Genomic DNA, 20,306 nt, shown 5'->3' on the forward strand with positions numbered 1-20,306 from the left:
CTTTAGAAGTTACTATGTATGGGAAATGCATGTTCTGCTTACTTAATCCAATGTTAACATGCAAGTAGAAATCAAATTGTTTAGTAAAAGCACCAGGCAGAAATTTTAAGATAAGAAATAAATGGTCAGAAGTCCTAAAGGGCAGAGAGAAGCTTCCATTGCTGAGTAAGGGGAAAGAAGACAGGTTCAGGGAAGGTACAGCAGCACAAAGTTTCAAGGTTTATGCAGAACAAGATAAATCTTTTTAATTAAAAAAACAAATGAGAAGTTCATATAACACAAGTTTGACAAAATTCACATTACCATAATACACAAATTGCCTCAAGCTTCAGATCAAAATATAAAGTAACAGCCTTATTTCAATACATAATAACTCTTTAACATTATCATGATAGTGTGAACTTATGTTTGAATTTCACCTGGAGTGAAAGACTTGCCACATCCTCCTAAGATTCTTCAGCACCTTCATGTTCCCTCTTTCCCCCGGATACCCTGAATTTCAAGCATACTTAGAAACCTAGTACTAGATAAGCCAAAGTCTACAGTATTTTCATACAATCCAGGAGATTTACATTGCAAGATTTAGGTCTGTATCTAATCAGAAAGCAGCACAGATTGAGGGCAAGTGATACAAACAGGATCAAGGTTTTTAAATTAAAAACACTGCCTTTTTTTCCCCTCCAGAGATTTCTCAAAACTTGTTGCAAAGAGAATGCTCTTAAGCCCATGTTTAAGCAACTGTATGCATAGTAAAATAAGAGCTTTACATACACTCATCTGAAATGAAAAAAGAATGGTCATTTTACCAGATTTCCTGGGAAGGCCCATGAAAAAAAATCTAGCTGTATATACTGAAAACAAGCTATGCTTTACATGACAGTCCGTGGAATGTTATTGTATAAGAAACAAGCTTCACTATTACTGCTCAATGTATTCACTAAATACACAGGAATATTTGAGGAGCTCCCAGCAAAAAATTAGAGGCTACTTCTTTTTCTTCTCAGATACTGTATATGCAGAGTTCTTTGATAACAGATTACATTGTGGGGAAGGAGAAGCGGTGCAATGAGAAGGGGGAAGAATCTACTGCAAGTAACATCATGAAGTTTTTCTTCAAAAGGACCCCAACAACTTTTGAAGCAAGTGAACAAACCTACTGCTTTCACAATAAAACTTCAGTAAAATGACAAAATAAATTGCAAGCTAGGTCTCAGTCTGCCCCCTCTTTACACAGAATTACTCTACAGTATATACTACAAAGTGAACTAAAGAATCATTCCATTTCTTATCCCCTACGTGAAGTGATTTGGCTATCCAATATTAAAAAATATTTTCAGTTTAAATTTCCTCTGTATGAGACAAATAATTGAAAAATGACGTGTTTTGTATTTTATTTGATTACTCTAAAACTTCATTATTAAAACTATCACAAACCTCACAATAGGATGGCTGTATTAAACTTTCATGCTTACCTCTTCTGTTGATATGAACTGAGGCCTATAGTTGTCTCAGTCTGTAAAAGAATAAAAAATAATGTTAAATTTAAGACACTGACAGCATTATACTTTCGGGGGGGGGGGGGGGGGGGGGGAACAACAAAACAACAACCCAACAAGCAACTTAAAAAAAAACAAGAGGAGGAAAAATGTCCAGGAAACTGTAACATTGTAAGAAGCAAAAGTAAAATCCTGCATAGATGTAAGAACCAAATTACAAAGAAAAGAATATAAGTCAAATAAAAGTCAAGCAATTATCTCATTCGTGTAATTTAATGAACTGGAAAACAAAGAACACTATAATTCTCATTTGATTAGGAAAAGTCATCTCCTTCCCTGCTAATCATCTTCTACTCTCTATTATTTATACCTTTACTACGGCTCTGCTGGACACTACAGTTAATCACTGTACATTGTCTAGTTAATGACTGATTACATTGTCTAGGAAATTACAGCTAGTTTACCCTTGTCTATGAAATTCCAAATGGTTTAGAAGGATGCATATGGAATGTCCTCCTGATCCACAGGATTTGGGGATCAAACTGAGGATTTCAGTCCTTCTCTCATGGGCATTTCATGGCCAAGATGAATATTCATCTTTTGGGAGCAGGAAGAAAGCTTACAAGTATGACAAAGTATATGGTGCACCTTGGCTCATCTGACACAATTCATAGAATCATAGAATTGTTAGGGTTGGAAAGGACCTTAAGATCATGTAGTTCCAACCCCCCTGCTGTGCGCAGGGACACCGAACGCTAAATCATATCACCCAAAGCCTCGTCCAACCTGGTGTTGAACACTGCCAGGGATGGAAGATTCACAACATCCCTGGGCAACCCATTCCAGGGCCTCACCACCCTAACAGGAAAGAATTTCCTCCTTATACCCAATCTAAAACTTCCCCTGTTTAAGTTTGAACCCGTTACCCCTTGTCCTGTCACTACAGTCCCTAATGAAGAGTCCCTCCCTACCATCCTTATAGGCCCCCTTCAGATACTGGAAGGCTGCTATGAGGTCTCCACGCAGCCTTCTCTTCTCCAGGCTGAACAGCCCCAACTTTCTCAGCCTGTCTTCATACGGGAGGTGCTCCAGTCCCCTGATCATCCTCGTGGCCCTCCTCTGGACTTGTTCCAACAGTTCCATGTCCTTTTTATGTTGAGGACACCAGAACTGCACACAATACTCCAAGCGAGGTCTCACAAGAGCAGAGTAGAGGGGCAGGATCACCTCCTTTGACCTGCTGGTCATGCTCCTTTTGATGCAGCCCAGGATACGGTTATAAGGATGTCATTTGTTTGCATGGGGAATGGGAATTTTTCATATCTGATTTCAGAACTAAAATCAAGTCCCTTGGCTGGGCGCTGATTTCTATTTCAATTATTTTAATTACTACAAATTAATTAAATTTTTTTTTTGATAAGATGAATGTATTTTTTCTTAAAATGTTTTTTAAAAAGTTATGTTTACTTAAAAGATAGACTTTCTAATTAGAGGAATTTTTATTTTGTTTTTTTTGGGGACACTGGTTTGAAATTTTGTAATTACTAATATTAAATCACTTAATCAAGAGATATGAATATTTGATTCATTTCAAGGATAAATTCTGGACTGTAAAACTAAGTAGTGTTTCAGATTTAAAATAAAATTATTTCTTTTATCCACCCTTCAATTTGTAACAAACTAGAGAAAGCTGGAAGCGTATTATTTATCATTGTAAAACAGCTAATTGCAAATAAATCCTCAAGTTATAGGATTTATTAAACATCAAGGCAGAACATCAATTCACATTTTTGTTTAAAAACTTATGAAATCTAAAGAATTTAATCAGGAAAAAAAAACAAACAAACCAAACCCAATAAAACAAAACAATCAAGAACACATGTCTGCTTTCTACACCTTATTTTTATCTCAGACTGGAAAACTGAGAGCAAACCTTCCAGTTTTAAACTACCACCAAGCAATTTCTCAGCTTAAAAACTAGAGAAGAAATGGAATCAAAGTGAATCAACTGAAAATATTTTCTCGTCATCCAGAAGGACCTGTGCTGCCAAAAGCTGGTTCAGTACTTCATACAAGCCATGTCCAAAACATTAAGCCAGCGATTTCCTCTACTTCACTCTACAGCTCTGCAGAAAATACACGCTGCTTGCATATTTTAAAAATTGATTTAATAAGTTTCGAACAGGTACTTATAATTACATATGCTTAATCTTATTATCTACTTTTCTATCAAAAATCTGACAACCATGAATCACTGTCTGCCTTTCCAGTTTTCTTTTTCTTCTTTTATTATTTTAAACCATGTAACTGTTGCCTGCAGCTTGCAGATGTACCCACTCTCTAAAAGCACATCAGACTACACCTGATAAGTCTGCACCAGCTCTGAGGGCTCTGCAAGAGATGCTGCACAGCCTACTCAGTAGAAACAGACTGGTGCTAACTTAAAAGGACTGAACAGCCCGAGTTGTTTGACTGCAGCTGAGAGATGTTGATCTTCACCACAGTCAGCTACCATTGATCTAGGCTAACAGACAAATTGCTCAGTGAGTCTCAGCATTTATGAACTTTCTACACATCTATGATGCATGTAGCAAGTGGTATACTCCAAGTGTCGATGTTGAGGAAGTTTTGGATGTGGAGATCTATGCAATACAATCAGTAATGCAGATGTATTTGGGTCATTGTTGGGTACATTTTAAGTGTTATCTCTACTGCTGAAATCATCTGTTATTCCTCCCTACCAAACAACTCCATATAACTCTCTTTTTTTACTAGCACAATCATCTAAAGTTACTCTCCTCCCAGTTTCACCAGTTCCATTCTTCCACGTTGTGCATTCACACCACTGATTTTCCTGAATTGCTGATACAGTGTTCTATGAAAAACTGTTACACAACCACACTTGTTTTGGCTGGGATAGAGTTAATTTTCTCCAAAGTAGCTAGTATGGTGCTGTGTTCTGGATTTATTCTGGAAATAGTGTTGATAACACAGGGATGTTTTTGTTACTGTTGAGCAGCACTTACACAGAATCAGGGGCTTTTCTGCTCCTCACCCTACACCACCAGCGAGTAGGCTGGGGGTGCACAAGGAGCTGGGAGGGGGCATAACCAGGACAGCTGACCCCAGCTGACATACCATAACATATGGCATCATGCTCAGCATATAAAGCTGGGAGAAGGAGGAGGAAAGAGGGATGTTTAGAGTGATGGTGTTTGTCTTCCCATGTAACCGTGACATGTGATGTAATGCTCTGCTTTTCTGGAGATAGCTGAACACCTGCCTGCCAATGGGAAGGAGTGAATGAAATCCTTGTTTTGTTTTGCTTGCATGCACAGCTTTTGCTTTACCCATTGAACTGTTTTTATCTCAACACATGAGTTTTCTCATTTTTGCCCTTGCAATTCTCTCCCACATCCCACTGCAGGGGAATGAGTGAGCGGCTGTATGGGGGTGAGCTGCCAGATGGGTAAACTACAACAACAACCAAGCTTACTCTATGAAGTTAACAGATGCATAAATACCCTGTATTCTTTACCAACATCCTTCAAAGTGCATTAATCACTACAATTAAATACAACTTTCAGTAACTGATTTTTGTTTAGAAACTTAACTAAAGCACATCATTAAATTACCAGCAGCTACTAACAGTCAGGTGATGGAACTAACAAGTTCAGATCCTATGACAAGGCAATCAAAGTAGTCATTACCAGCACTGTCCCATCTCCGACAACTAGCTTTGGCTCTAACAAGGGAGAATATTTTATTAAGTTTTACATTATTCAGTAAAGTTATTTGTTATCTATGCTCCTAAGCATCATAACTTGCAGTCAATACCCCTAATATTTAGTATACTATATACCATTATATATTATCCAGGCCAACTTACAAAAGGCAGTGGAGATCAAATTTAAATCCAGAAAAATACAGAAGCAAACAGAAATATGCATCATAGACAATTGCTCAACTACCACATAGCTATGCCTGCAGTTAACTATTGGGAGTTAAATTCTCTGGCTGATCATACACTCAAATTTTCCCTCCTATGTTCTGAAAGTACAGATTTGCTACTGAAAATATCAGTCTAGTAACTATACATAAAGTTTGAAAGCACAAATTACTTTCATAGGACACCACACACATGAAATATATTTAAGAGCAAAAATCCATCAAGGAGTCACACTTGTAAAGAAAAGCCTGGTTTTCTGCTAAATACAAGTTAAATGACGAATTCATTTCAATAACACTTTTTGCTTTGAGAAGGAGGTTGTTTTGGCTTGTTTGGAGGTTTTGTGGGTATTTTGTTGGTATTTTGTTGTGTAACTTTAGGTTTATTTTGGTTTGGGGGTTTGGGTTTGTGGCTGGTTTTTAGGCTTTGTTTTGGGTTTGTTTGGGGTGGTGTTTTGAGGTTTTTTTGGTTGGGTTTGGGTTGGGTATTTTTGTTTTGTGTGTGGTTTTGCGTGGTTGGTGGCTTGTTTTTTTTAAATCAGGGTCAGTCAAGAGAGAAGAAATGGCATACCAACTTCAGCAGTTCAACCATGGCATCATGGAACTAAACCAAAAATAAATCTCATGTGGCAGTTTCTATAATTGCCACTCATTTTTATTACATTCAATCTTCAGAGTCATGCAGTAAACAGAAACATACAAATGTTATCACCGACATGTTCTACTATTTTCTTTTTCAATTCGATCCTCAATGCAGTCAGCCAGCACAAGTTTCAAGACTTAACAACCATTTCTCTTCAGAGGCTCACATCCACAAGAAAGATTTCACAGAGAACCTGTACTTGAAAGCACACTTTGCAGACTCGGCACAGCTGGGGAACAACACCAGACAACAATCTTGTGCAGACAGATAATCAAAACCCACACACAATCTTAAGACTGTCTCTATAAAGACATACCATGCCGGTTAAAAGAAAAAAAAACAAAACACCAAAAAAAAACCCCACTGCCACCAAAAAAGTTATTTTAATGCGTCACTAGTTTGTTATAATAGTTATTCTTTACTTCTTGGTAAAAGGTCATATTACCTAGCACTACAGTCAGTCATCTAAACATAGGTATCTGCTGCCACTGGAGATAAGTGTCCTAGGGCAGCTTGCCTGGTCTCAGACTGACATGCAGAAAGGCACAGTTTCTTCTATGCCCTGTGTGATATCTGCCAGGCTCCTGTAGATGTCTGGGACAGCCTAGGGCATCTCAAATAGCACTTGTTACCTATGTTTAAGCAACTGAATTAAAGCCCTAAAGTCTTAAAGGATGAAGGAGGAGGAGGGGCACAACAAAGCAGGGAGACTGTCTTAATCAAGACCTGAGGTTTCTGGACACCAAATACAAACACATTTCTTGAATTTTACCAGCATTCTCAACAACCAAAGCATTCTGTTTTCCTACACAAGAGTAGCACCACTAACTCAAGACTCTTTCAGGCTGAAGCTTTCAGTATATTTAACATATTGTTAGTCCCTAGTAATGCTGGTTCCTTCTTGTAAAAAAGCTGTATGTTGCTTGCAAGTGAAAGTTGAGAGCTACAAAATCAATATGTAGATGGCAGCTTAAATCTTTATCGCTCCATTCATGAGTGCTATACTAATAAGTAGGATAGTTAAAAGAACCATAATTAATGATGAATATTTTGCTAAGTTAATAAAAAAAATTAATATTGTGATCTGAAAGTGGACTGAACTGAGTCATTCTTGCCATGCCATGCACTTTCATTACACAGATTCATGCAACAAAAACATCAGTTGACTTTAACTGGTGCAACATTTGCTATTGACATTGGCTTTGCAACAGTCACTTAATCCTGGGCATCAATTAATTATCAATTAATTATTTTTAAACTAAAGCCTAGGGATGACAATTCTTCCTGTACAAGAAGTAGAAACTGCAATTATTTTTCCTGAGCAGCAGCAGAACTTCAGTTGCCCACAAGCAATGGCAGTGAACTGAGATGACTTTTACTCTTCTGTAAAATCACATGCTGGAAGGAAGCTCCAAAGACCACCTAGTCAACCCTTGCTCAGAGGAGGTCTAGTTAGGGCAGGCTGCTCACAGCTCTGGGACACTGAATTCTGGGTATCTCCAAAGACAGAAATTCCTACAACTTCTTTAAATAACCTGGTCCAGTGTTTGGTAACCCTCAAGTCTAAAAGCTTTTTTCTTAGATGGGTTCGGAACATCCCATGCTGAAATTTGTGTCTAAAGCCTCTTATCCTTCCACTGTGCACAATGAAAAATCTGGCTCTTTGTCAACTCTACACTGCCCACAGCAACTAGTTTTCTCCTTGGTCTTCTCCTCTAAAGGCTGAAGAAAAAACATCTTGAGAAGCATTCCAGACCTCTGATCATCCTGGTATCCCTCTGCTGTGCTTGCTTCAGTGTATCAGTGCCTTCCTTGTACTGGGTGACCCAGACTGGACACAGTACTCCAACTGCAGCCTCACAAATGCTTAAGGGGGGAGGGGAAGGGGGGAATCCTACCCATTATCTTCTGGCTCCACATTTGCTCAACAGGCTGCAAGGGCACACATCTATCTACTGTCCATGAGGCCCTCCCAGTGGGCCTCTTTTCTACAGTGCTACTTTCTAGCCAGTCACTCACTGGCCAGCCTGTCCTGTTAACACAGGGTTGTTCTCTCCCAGGTGCACGACTTCTATTTGCCTTAGCTGAATGTCATAAGCTTCCTGTCAGCCTGCCAAAGTCCCTCTGAATAGCAGCCTTGCCTTCCAGTTGCTAATTTGGTAGCACCTGCAAACTTACGGAGAGTAGTCTATACCATCATAAAGGCTTCTAATGAAGACATTAAACAGTACTGTCCTCAGAATCAAGATCCATCATGGATAACTGACAACCAGTTGAACTTTGTACTGTAGAGTATACCCACTGACATCAATGGTCCAGCCACCCTATTGCCCAATTAGGTGATCTGTATCATACAGTTTGGCTATATGGGTATCAATGGAGATCACACAGAATCACAGAATGGTTTGGGTTGGAAGGGACCTTAAAAGATCACACAGTTCCAACCCACCTGCCATGGGTAGGGACACCTTCCCCTAGACCTGGCCTTGCCCACTGCCAGGAATGGGGTAGCCACAGCTTTTCTGGGCAACCTGTGACAGTGTCTTACCACCTCCACAGTAAATAATTTCTTCCTAAATATGCTTTTTTTAGTAAAGAAATTTTTACATTTCAAAACCCTTTTAAAAGTCAACATACAATATGAAAACCTGAGGTAATAAAAAATACAATTAAAATTGTATGAAACTACTATCACTGATACACCAGAAATAAGTTGCCACTTCTATTAAGATACTTCTTTACCATGCCATATGGAATGAAGATCATGCAGAAAATATTAAATTCATCCAGTAAGAGATCAGCATTGCTGATTCCCATGCATGTAACAAGTCACATAGCTTCCCTGTTGCAAAGCTACTGCAAAACATGTTAAGTTCCCAGCTATCTGATATTTAGGACCATTGTAATTCTCATTACCAGCTTTTGCAACTAGCAGTTTACAGCAGCTTATGAGCAAAGACAGAAAATGTGTTAAGTATATATAACCACATTTTTTTCCCTCTATTTTAACTATTCTGCAAATCAGTATCAGTAAAACAATTTCTAGGAGTTAACGTGTAAAAAAGCATCTCATACACTTAAGATTACTGCAGTAAGGGCAAGTGTAGTGATTCACATTAAGAGAATATGACTGAAGAATCTAGAATTTTCCTTTTTCACTTTAAGAATATGCTACTTTAAAAATACCACTACATAAGCAGAGTATTTTTCAAACAGTCTGCACAGAAGATTGCTCACTGTGGAAAATAGTGGCTCTGACTACATTGTAGAGAAAACATGAGATACTCAAGAGCTTTTAATAAATACAGTGACTTGGGAAACAGGCCTTTATGAACTAAGAGCAAATGAAAACCTTGTTCTGAAAAAAATTTTACTTTGCTGTTCAAAATAAGGTCCTCAAAATGTGAGACTGTATGTTGGCTCAACATGAAAGGATAAATTTAAAATAACAGTTGTAGTTTATTTCAGCACTCCTAGTATTTGCAGATTACAACACTGTCAGGAGCTTGAAGCATCTGTCAGGTCTGAAAAGGGGTTCAAATAATCAAGACATGCAGAGGACATGGCCTGACACTGACAAGGCAAATTTGAAGAAGCAGCTCAAATCTGAAAGCTGAAGGAGAGCTCAAATCTAAAGCTGGGAATAACTGACTAAGAGTAATACGCAAAAGAAAAGAATGTGTCTCCAGAGCACAGTGAAATACAAGCTATATGAGCAAACGAAATGCTGTAAAAAAGTTCCAACTAATTTTGTAATTACTAAAGCAAGTGTTATTATACAGGGAAGCAACTACTCTGACCTTGCTCAAAGCCTTAGAGTACTACTTTCCCTATTAAATGCTACACTTAAGTCTGTGTAGACAAATAAAAAAATCCAGTAAACAAAGTTACAACATGTTTTTAAAAGTTTGCATGAAGAAGCTGTAGGTGTCTTTTAGTACAAAACTATCAGTATGAAAAGGGAAAAAAGCTAACAAAAAAAAAATCAACTGAATATGTGTTGGAGAAAGACATGGCAAAAACAGCTTAGGCATCAATGAAATATCATGATGGAACTTGTGAAAGTTACTTCTCTAGAGGTTTTAAGAGCAGAAGAGTCAAGCATCTGCCAAGGGTAGTCTGTTTACACATACTAACACCTGAAGAAAGTACTAGGTGATCTCCTGAGGTCCATTCCAAACATCTATGACTCTGAAGTGCCAATCAATTTATATAAGCATCTGTAAGTCAGCTGCTACTGAAGAAAAAAAACCAAACCCTGCACTGCACTGAGCAATGGACAACTCACATTAATACAATTCTTACCCTATGTTCAGGATATAAATAAATAATTTGAAGAGCTCAAAAAGTTGTTGAGTCCTTAAGGGAACTAATTCATGTGAAGGACAGAATTAGGAAATCCTCTCATTATTGTAATTTAATCCATAGGCAGAAGTAGCATAAATTTATTCAGATATAAACCTTTAAAAATATATTCTAAAGAAAAAAAAAAAAAATCTCATTTTTGCTCTGTTGAAACAGAGGGCAAAGATACATGGTGTAGCATCTTCCAACCCATGTACTGGAAGTCCATACCCAAAATGTACAGTCTCCACTTCACTACTCTTATCCCTAGTAAGTTAATTTCCATTGCCAGTTCATTTTTCCTAGATGTAAGGGGGTTTTACTTCAGTATTTAAAGATTTATGCTCTTTCAATAATTAACTGCTTTAAGTCAGCCTGGTCAAGCATAATTTTCCAACACATTTCATTTATTTTTTTTCAACAGAAGTCCTAATATGCCATTGAAACGCATAAGAAGTGTTTAACCAATAGTACGCAGCCCAAGTAAGAACAAACACAGTATCAAGAGGATATACTCTAACTGGAAGGAAGTGGCAGGAATCCCTAAGGATTAAATTATGTAAGACTGAGCATTTGATTCACCTTACTTAGAAAACAACTCCTTCAAACAAGAAAAGGGCTTGCTGCCACTGTGAAGATACCAAATTTTCTGAGGTGAGGAAATAAACCAAGGCTGGAAATGGCTCTGACACTTCAATGATTATTAATCACTTTATGCACTGGTTATTTTTTCACATTTAATCACCAGAAGGTGACATTAGACAATACTGAGTTATTAGAGCATAAATACGATGATGTAGTAGTGATAGATGACCTACAATCAACAAACACTTATGAAAACCTATAGAAAGCTTGAAAGAGAAACATTCAATGACATTATGCTAGGTTTAAAGCTGTAGTGACTGCTGTTCACAAATGCAAATCTGTTTTTACAACAATGTATTTACTTTGGGTTTAGTTTTTAACTGCAGTAAGTAGTCATGAAAGGTCACCCAATTGAAATCTACAGGAAAAGAATAAATGAATTGCAAAACATGCTTATCATTCCAATTAAAAGGAACTGGTTTAACTTATGTAGGTATTTTTGGCTTCAGAGCCACAACTATAACATAAAACATATAATCCATTTCTTAGAAATTTTGTCTCGCTTGCTTTGTTTTAAATCAAATATTCAGCAATGTATTAGGATAAATGGCAGCCAAATGCAATCCAAAGCACTGCAAAGTTTACAGTGCAACAGTGAGAATTGCTTGACTTTGTCCCACCATAATATTTAAACTGATTTTCCTGTCTCTGTTGCATCTTGCAATAAATTTGGCATGATTAACAATCCATCTTAATTTTCATCTTTATATGAATTAGGAAGTGGTTCACAGCAGTGCCATTACTTTCTAGTCCTGAGAACTACAGTGATTAATGGAGTGCTAGATTTTCATTATTTTTAAAAAATTTTTAAAAATAATCCTAAAAAAACACCTAAAATATAATGATTGAATCTGATTACACAATTTTTATCTTAAATATTGGGTCAATGCTTGTCAGCCATTTTTAAGGCACTCTTGTAGAACAAAACATTCCTATAGAATAAGTAAAGGAAAGAAAGAAAGCCTAGTGATTTTTTTTTCCCCTCACATTTTACTGATACGTGGTCTCTCCATGCAAGTTAAATTCCGAGTCAAAAAACTGCAATAATTGAGACTGTAACAACTATATGGAAAACTTCCACCATTTTACTCCCTCAATATCCAAAAATACGCGTACATAGTTATGTATTATGAGAACGTCTTTAGCACACGGTTTCTAAACAACTGTTTAATAAGAACCTGGGCCTTTTTTGTTTGCTTGTAGGGTGTTTTCCTTTTTTTATTTTGGTGGGGTTTGTGGTGGTGGTGGGGATGTTCATTTGTAACCACAACCTTTTCTGTCACCAGTTCAGATCATTTTGAAGTATCTCATCCTTGTACATCATAATCTTAAAACCTATAGCATTTTTGAATTACATTAAGGACCAAGCAGTCAAAGGAAAAAAAAAAAAAAAAAGAAACAATAAACCCATACAACTTAGGTAGGTGGGGGGAAATCTTCATAAATCTGAAACAAATAACCTTACCACCAGCCCAGAACTATACAGCTTTTACATTTTTTGGCTCTTCTAGACTAGACTGAAGGTAGGAATTGCAAATCAGGAACTGAACTGCTAGTGAGCACCATCACATGCCATGTGATCTAATCATACAAACAACTAACTTCTTTCTTTTTTCTCCTCTCCTCCCTTCTCAACTACCAGGACTAACATCATCAAGGAATTTTAAACAGAAGATATTCACAACATAAATACAATCCACAGAACATGTGTATGACATCCTAATCAGCAGAAATTCCAAACTGTTCTACAGTATCAAGCCATGCTGCTACGTATTTCATCCCAACTACCACCACCATCTCAAAATATCAGCACGTATTCTTTAAAGTTTAACATTTTGTCTGTTTTGACTCACACCAAAAGAAAACTGACAGGAATGGCAACATTATACATGAAAAATACATATTTGCAACTGCAATTACCTCACTGCAGTAATTTGAACTTCCTTTAAACCCAGTGGCTACTTGGTCCCAAGAGCCACCTTTGCATTTAGTACACAGGGTACTCTGTGGTTTTACCTGTGGGACCGTGGAGAGAACATGAGGAAGTGTGAAAGAAAACCTACTTTGACCTTAGAGGCATATGAATTGCAAGGAAAAACAATCACAAATAGTGGCTCCTGAGGAAAGTTGCTGCTCCAGTCTCTGGTGGGAAGTTACCCAGAGTGGGAGAGCTGATTTTACTCCTGATCCTATGGGAAGTAATTCTAATCTGTTTTTACAGAAAGGAGGTGGAGAACCCTATGAGAAGTACTAGGGGAGCCCTGCCTTCAGACAGGTGGAGGAAATGGGCAGCTGTGTCCACTAAACTGTGTGGATCCAATGGGCTGGCATGTCAGAAACACAGAAGTAAAAGGAGACACTGGTGCACAGTGTACCCTAATACCATCAAGTCATCAGGGGGTACAACCCATTTGTATTTCTGGAGTGACAAGAGGATACCAACAGCTGACTGTACTGAGGCTGAAATCAGCCTGACTAGGAAAGAGTAGGAAAAGCACCCCATTCTGACTGGCCCAGAGGCTCTGTGCATCCTTGGCAGAGATGATGTTAAGAGAAAGTATTTCAAGGACCCAAGTGGGTACCAATGGGCCTTTGGTATAGCTGCCTTGGAGACAAAGGAAATGAAGCAGCTGTCCACTTTGCCTGGTCTCTCAGAAGACCCTTCTCTTGTGGCACTGCTGAAGGTTGAAGAACAAGTGCCAATCACCACCAGTACAGTATTGCCACGGGTGCACTACTACAGCACACTAGCAGCAATACTGTAACAACTGAGATTCCTTGATTCCCATCCATGAGCTGATCCATTCAGTAGAGAGCCAACACATGACCAGCAGGTCCCACTCACCGTTTAAGAGCCCCATATGGCCAGCGTAAAAGTCTAAGAGAGAGCAGAGACTATCAGTAGACTATCGTGGCCTGAATGAAGTCACACCACCATTGAGTGCTGCCGTACTGGACATGCTAGAACTTCAGTATGAACTAGAGTCAAAGGCAGCCAAGTGGTATGCCACGATTGATATTGCCAATGCATTTTTCTCAATCCCTTTGGCAGCAGAGTGCAGCTTTTACTTTAAGGGGTGTCCAGTACACTTGGAACCAACTGCCCCAGGGGTGGAAACACAGCCCTACCATCTGCCATGGACTGAGCCAGACTGCGATGGGTCAAGGGCAAGCTCCAGAACACCTGCAATGCATTGGTAACATTATCATGTGGGGTGATACAGCAAAAGAAGTTTTTGAGAAAGGGAGGAAAATAATTCAAATCCTGCTGAAATCTGGTTTTGCCATAAAACGGAGTAAGGTCAAGGGACCTGCACAGGAGATTCAATTTTTAGGAATAAAATGACAAGATGGATGTTGCCAGATCCCCACAGATGTGACCAACAAGATAACAGCAATGTCTCCACCAACTAGTAAGAAACACAAGCCTTCTTAGGTGTTGTGGGGTTCTGGAGAATGCACATCACAAATCACAGTCTGATTGTAAGCCCTCTCTATCACATGACCTGGAAGAAGAACAATTTTAAATGGGGCCCTGAGCAACAACAAGCCTTCGAACAAATTAAATGAGAGATAGTTCATGCAGTAGCCCTTGGACCAGTCTGGACCAGGCAACATGCAAAAAATGGGCTTTACGCTGCAGCCAGGGAGAATGGTTGTAAAACCATCACTAGGTTGGAAAAGATCTTTAAGATCATCAAGTCCCACCTCTCTCCCAGGACTGCCAAGTCCATCACTAAACCATATCACTGAAGGCCTCATCTACAGAGTTTTTTAACACTTCCAGGGACAGTGATTCCACCACTTTCCTGGGCAGCCTGTTCCAATGCCTGATCACCCTTTGGGTGAATAAATTTTTCCCAACATCCAACCTCATTCCCAAACCTCCCCTGGTGCAGCTTGAGGCTGTTACCTCTTGTCCTATCACCACCTGTTACTTGGAGAAGAGATCAGCCACCTCCTCACTTCACTCTCCTTTCAGGTAGTTACAGACAGCTGTAAGATCCCCCCTGAACCTTCTCTTCTCCCGACTGAACAACCCAAGTTCCCTCACCTTTTCCTCAGGTCCTACCTGGAGCCTCTGGCAGAAAGCACCAGATGACTTGAGGTCAACCCCTCGGCTTTTGGAGACAGGCATTCACAGGATCTGAGGCCCAGTATATTTCAAATGAAAATGACCTCATTGCAGTAATGCAAAATTTCTGTAAACCCATTGGCTTCTTGGTCCCAATGGCTGCCTTTATATTTGGGAATCTTGCAACACTTCCTCGTTGCTCTAGTTGTACTATCCAATTGCATCCCAACTCTACATCAAGATGAATCTTAAACATGAAGCATCCCCCAGTTTTTCTGAGGGGAAAAAAGCCTGGACAAAATGGCCAGATAAAGCTCTACCAGTTTCCCAACACACAAGCTGTGGAAAACAGAACCACAGGACACACTAAAGCATACTGTTGAAAATAACTCTAGGAGGTCCAAAAGTTTTTTGATGCTTGCTTATTTTCAGAAGCCCACTCACCCACAAGTTTCAAAAAGCAGATGTCCAAAAGATGAAACATTGCTAGTTCAGGTGATTTACTCAGACTACATACCTGCAATAGGTCTCCTTCATCAAAACGTAGCATTTCTATTATGCCATCCGACTGGATAAAAGCTGCAAATAAAAACAAAAAAAAACTAAGTAACTTAACAGAAGAACATTTTGTTAACATCATTAGATTAGAAAGCAACTTAAACATCTAAAATCTGCTGTACCTCATTTTGCAGACAGAGCTATGACAAACCAAAATAACAATACAGTCTAGCAAAATACCAAACACAAATCTGTGATACTTATCTTCCTCTCAGCTCCAATTCCAAGAGGTTCATATTAACATGAGTAACACACTTCACCAATCAGTCTTTTAGCATAAAAATTAACTCCAAAGTAAATAACTTCTTCTAGGTTCCCTAAAAAGACTGGCTGGGCACCAAGCTAACTCAGTACTTCAACCAATATGCCACACTGGGTACCTAAACAACTGAGTTTAATACATTTAAGCCCACAAGGTATTCCGATGGTTATAAAAAGAAATTCAGTTTCATTTATACACATCAAATCTTACCCGTACCTCTAGAAAGCCTTGTCCATGCTGTTCCCTAAACCTGTGTGGTAACAACTCTATCTTGACAGTAACATAACAAGATTTGAAACCATTTAGAAGTGTTTGTACCATATGATTGAACTCAATGAAAAGTTCATGCCTCAGTCTCCTATAAGATCCTCAAATAAAGCATTCCTCCTCCACTCACTTCTTCTAAATACTTGATCAGGCAATTGTTCTTCAATTCCTCTCAATGTAGGGAATGCTACTTTCTTTTAGAGACAAAGAAATAAAGGTATTGCCCTTTCTGTAAAATATAATAATCTTCACAAGAATAAATATGACTTAAAGAGGAAAGAAAAGTTCAAAGAGGTTTAATTTTTACTCCCCAAAACACTATTTGCATATACACACACAAGAAAAGCACAGGTATTTAGGATAAAATACAGTAGCAACTTCAAACTAGAAAGTAGTACTAAAAAAATAAAAAACAAAACCACAAAACCCCACCACCCTATATATATATATATCACCTTTCCCCGTGACTGCCTTTACCATTCAGCTAGCTAAAGTTGACAGAGCAATAACATACCCCTTTCCACAAGGAGGAACGACTTCAAGAGGAAGAAGTTAGTTATTTCCCAGCATACAGAAGCATAGTGTATGCTTCTGAAAGATGAAGTTTGAATCCCAGTCTGAAAAAGATTTAAACCTTCCACTCTCACTTTGAAGGTCAGTGTTCTAACAAGAACAATTATTACAAGGTCACCAACACTGCCACTTGTCTGTACAATGTTTTAAAGAAAGTGAGGTTACTTTCAGAAAGCAAAAATAAGAAAAAAGCACTCTTGGTAGACAGGAGTAAAGGCACCTTCCACACAGAGAAAGGCTATTTTTGACACATTATTTTTTGGGGTTAGGATTATTTGATCCAATCATTTCCTCACTGGCTGCTTAAGTGACACCTCGACTAAGCACCCAAAACCTAATTAGCTACGTAACATACCACTGTTTGCACATCCCATTCTGGACCCCTGAATCCCCCCATATTTTGATACCTTCTCTAAAAAGGTGCAAATTCCACAACCTTGCTTTCATATGACCAAAAGTAAAAGTTAACATAAAACAAAGACTGCTGCTGTCATCTCCAGAAGACACTTCTGGTATGCAAAAAAGGCAAACTAATAAACAAAACCACAAGATATCACAAAATTATTACCCAAGCTACCACACCTCAGAATTCTAACATTTAATGACACAGGCTGAGAAAGTGGCACATGGAAGTGTGCAAATCACTACAGAGAGGAAGGGAGGGCTCAGATTATAAACAATATGCCTATCCTGCAATATTAAAAGTGGCATGAGCAATACTAGTCAGTCATGTCAGCAATATCTTGGACATATTTTGGGGGGTACTTATTAATGATTTTCAAAACAAATAAAAGCCATCCTTAATCCAAGAACCAGAGGTTTGGCCAATCATTTATATTGAAGAACTATACAGAACAATGGGAAAGAAATTAAAACAAAACTCAGCATTTAAACAGCTGTTATGAGAGCAAGTCCTACAGCTTATGAAAATTTGGGCTCTTAAAACTTGTATTACTGGAGTAGGTCTAGCATTTTAAAGTTTAATCCTAGAAACAAAGAACAAATGGATTCTTGTCAATTCAACTGGCAATACATATACAAGACATTCAAGTCACTGTTTTTGTCTTTAAAACCACTCAAATCTGTAAAGTGAATTGCAGGGCTAGTTTTAAGAAGAGGAAGTTCTGACATGCTAGTTTAAAAATTGAAGTATAACAGTTAACCACATTTTCATACAAATGCCATGCCTATCATGCCTACCCTCTGTGAAAAAAAAAAAATCCCAAATTATAGATTAGCCGATATGGAAGGGAAATTCTCAATTTTTAAATTCAAGAATGATAATTTTTAAAAATACATTGTTTTGGTTTTTTTTTTCAATACAAGCACACTTTCCTAACAGTGGAAAGGAATTGCACCTCTGAGGTTGTGATTTTTGGCATTCTTTTGTTTTCTAGCTTTCTGCTTTGGAAACAAGGAATAAACAGCACTTGATGGGGATATCAGGCACAAAGAAAAATTTCATTAGAAAACAGCTTTTTATATTCATAATCTATCAACAACCAGTAAAACACAAAACGGTATTTCATCAAATCACACATTCTTAATATTTTCCTGAAGATTTTTTCCCCGTTTTACCTATGATACACGGTAGGTACAAAGAGCAGAAAGTAGCAACAATTCTTCCACGAGCATAACACAACCAGAAGCTCACAGTAACTAGCCAAAGCTTTCTACGCAAGCAGCCTGAAAGCAGGTAGCCCTTCTGTAAACCCCAAACATTTTCTCAGACACTCTTCAGTTATTTCATCTTTGTTGCCACTTACGAACAAAGCAACAGATGTTACAGAACATTTTGAGTTGATGACACTCTTAAATAGAAATGCCATTCATCATTATATCATTTAAGAAATGTTTTCAGAGCAGATGACAGTGCCAGGTGAAGTCACATGCACTGCAAAGTTTGGCTGCTGGCCATTTCGCAGCAATCACATCTCAACTCAAACTGCGATGAAGTTTCTGTGGTTATACCTTTTATTTTGCTTTAGATTAACTTTCAAGCCTACTTTATCAAAGCAAGGAAATGGCAAGGAAATACATACACCTTTGTGAGATAAAAGCTTGGTTTTGCAACTGACTTCAGACTCCCGATTCAGAATGAAGCAACGCGTCACCTCATTCAAATGAGGCAAAGCCAATTACATCTTAAAAAAGCTCCACTGACAAGTCATAAAGAATCACCCAAATCCCTGTAAGAGCAGCTCTCAAAATAGCCAATATGGACCACAGAAAGGACGAAGGCTTCTTCAAAGTGAAATGTACACAGTGCCCAGAGAGCAGAATGCTTCCTTCTGGGTATTTGCCCATTCCAAAATTAGAAGCAGTTCTCACCATTTGCACTCGTACCACCTGAGCTAAGTAAGTTCACAAACTTCAGTACAAGCCCAAAAATAGTCTTTACTGTCCTTTTACACTAAATATGTATGTCACTCATAGAGAATAGGTTATTACCAATGCCAAAAGATTCTGCAAGCAATTAAGTATGAGATCACTTGGGCATGCTTCCCTAGGTGAACCATTCCTCATGCTACAGAGGAAGATGACTGTTTCTGCAAAGTCCCTAACAATTTCTCCTGGAAAAACTTGTCAACATCTGGGCTGCTACCATCATGCCCCATTATCAGTCTAATACTGTGGCAAATACCTTCATACTCTGGAATAGTAAAGTGCAGCAAATTAAGAACTGCCAAATGTGCCACTTCAGTCACCCCTGCCACATGACTGGCAACTGCTATGAGAGGGGCACAACATAACATTTAGGGTAGGAAGCATTTCAGCTGTCACAGCGTGATCTGCCACTGCACAAATCAACAGCCAAGAAGCCAAATTACACATTAGGAAAATAATTCTTTCCTGATCCTGCAAGCAGTTGAAGCCCTGAAGGCTGAATATAATAGTTATTGGTCAAACTTTATATGTTATTAGCATGTTCACAGCCCAAAGAAAGAAGATATCCACAGATTTGAAGCCCAGAAGAATCACAGGCTCCTTTCCTCCTCCCCTCCTTTCACCTATGCAGAGCATTTTCTTCTTAGAGGTATACACAGATCCCTCTCGGCAGAAAACAATCTTTTCAAGCTCCCACAAGAAGCAAATTTATCAGATTCACAAGAACCTGAGACAACTTCAGTCACTCTCTCTACCAAAATATTTAGTGATTTCAAGGTAAATTTTTTCCAGCTTCTAGCTCACATATCCCAGTTTCCTCTTTTCAGACAGTAGGTTACTATTAACAGAAGTGACATAAGCAGCAGAACACACTAAAAATACCCTAAGTTTCATTTTCTGTTTGTTTTCAATCTACAGCCTTTAAAATCCACCTTCTTTAAGTCAGCTTTTCTATGAAAAGCCCATAAAAGATATAACAGAAAGACCATCAATGCAGGTCTTTCCACTTGCTGCAATAAACTTTTCCTGCAGAGAGCATTTTCTAAGCTTTCCCAAACTCTTCAAAAATTGACAAAACCAAAACCACCACTGCAGCCATAACCCCTA

The 20,306-nt window shown here is 38.4% G+C and overlaps 1 protein-coding gene across 1 annotated transcript in view; it reads right to left on the reverse strand.

The window, feature by feature from the left end:
* The window catches only part of TMEM131 (transmembrane protein 131), a 100,047-nt gene that overhangs the window by 63,830 nt on the left and 15,911 nt on the right, over positions 1-20,306 (reverse strand). The window contains exons 2-3 of the mRNA XM_057422199.1: positions 15,669-15,730; positions 1,473-1,513 (exon numbers count right to left, since the gene is read on the reverse strand). Of these exons, the coding sequence (XP_057278182.1) occupies positions 1,473-1,513; positions 15,669-15,730 (103 nt within the window). The remainder of the gene's footprint in view (positions 1-1,472; positions 1,514-15,668; positions 15,731-20,306) is intronic.

The sequence above is a fragment of the Pezoporus wallicus genome, unplaced genomic scaffold, assembly GCF_028554395.1.
Source record: "Pezoporus wallicus isolate ANWC-B61680 ecotype Strahan unplaced genomic scaffold, APGP_CSIRO_Pwel_v1 contig_5785, whole genome shotgun sequence".
NCBI lineage: Eukaryota > Metazoa > Chordata > Aves > Psittaciformes > Psittacidae > Pezoporus > Pezoporus wallicus.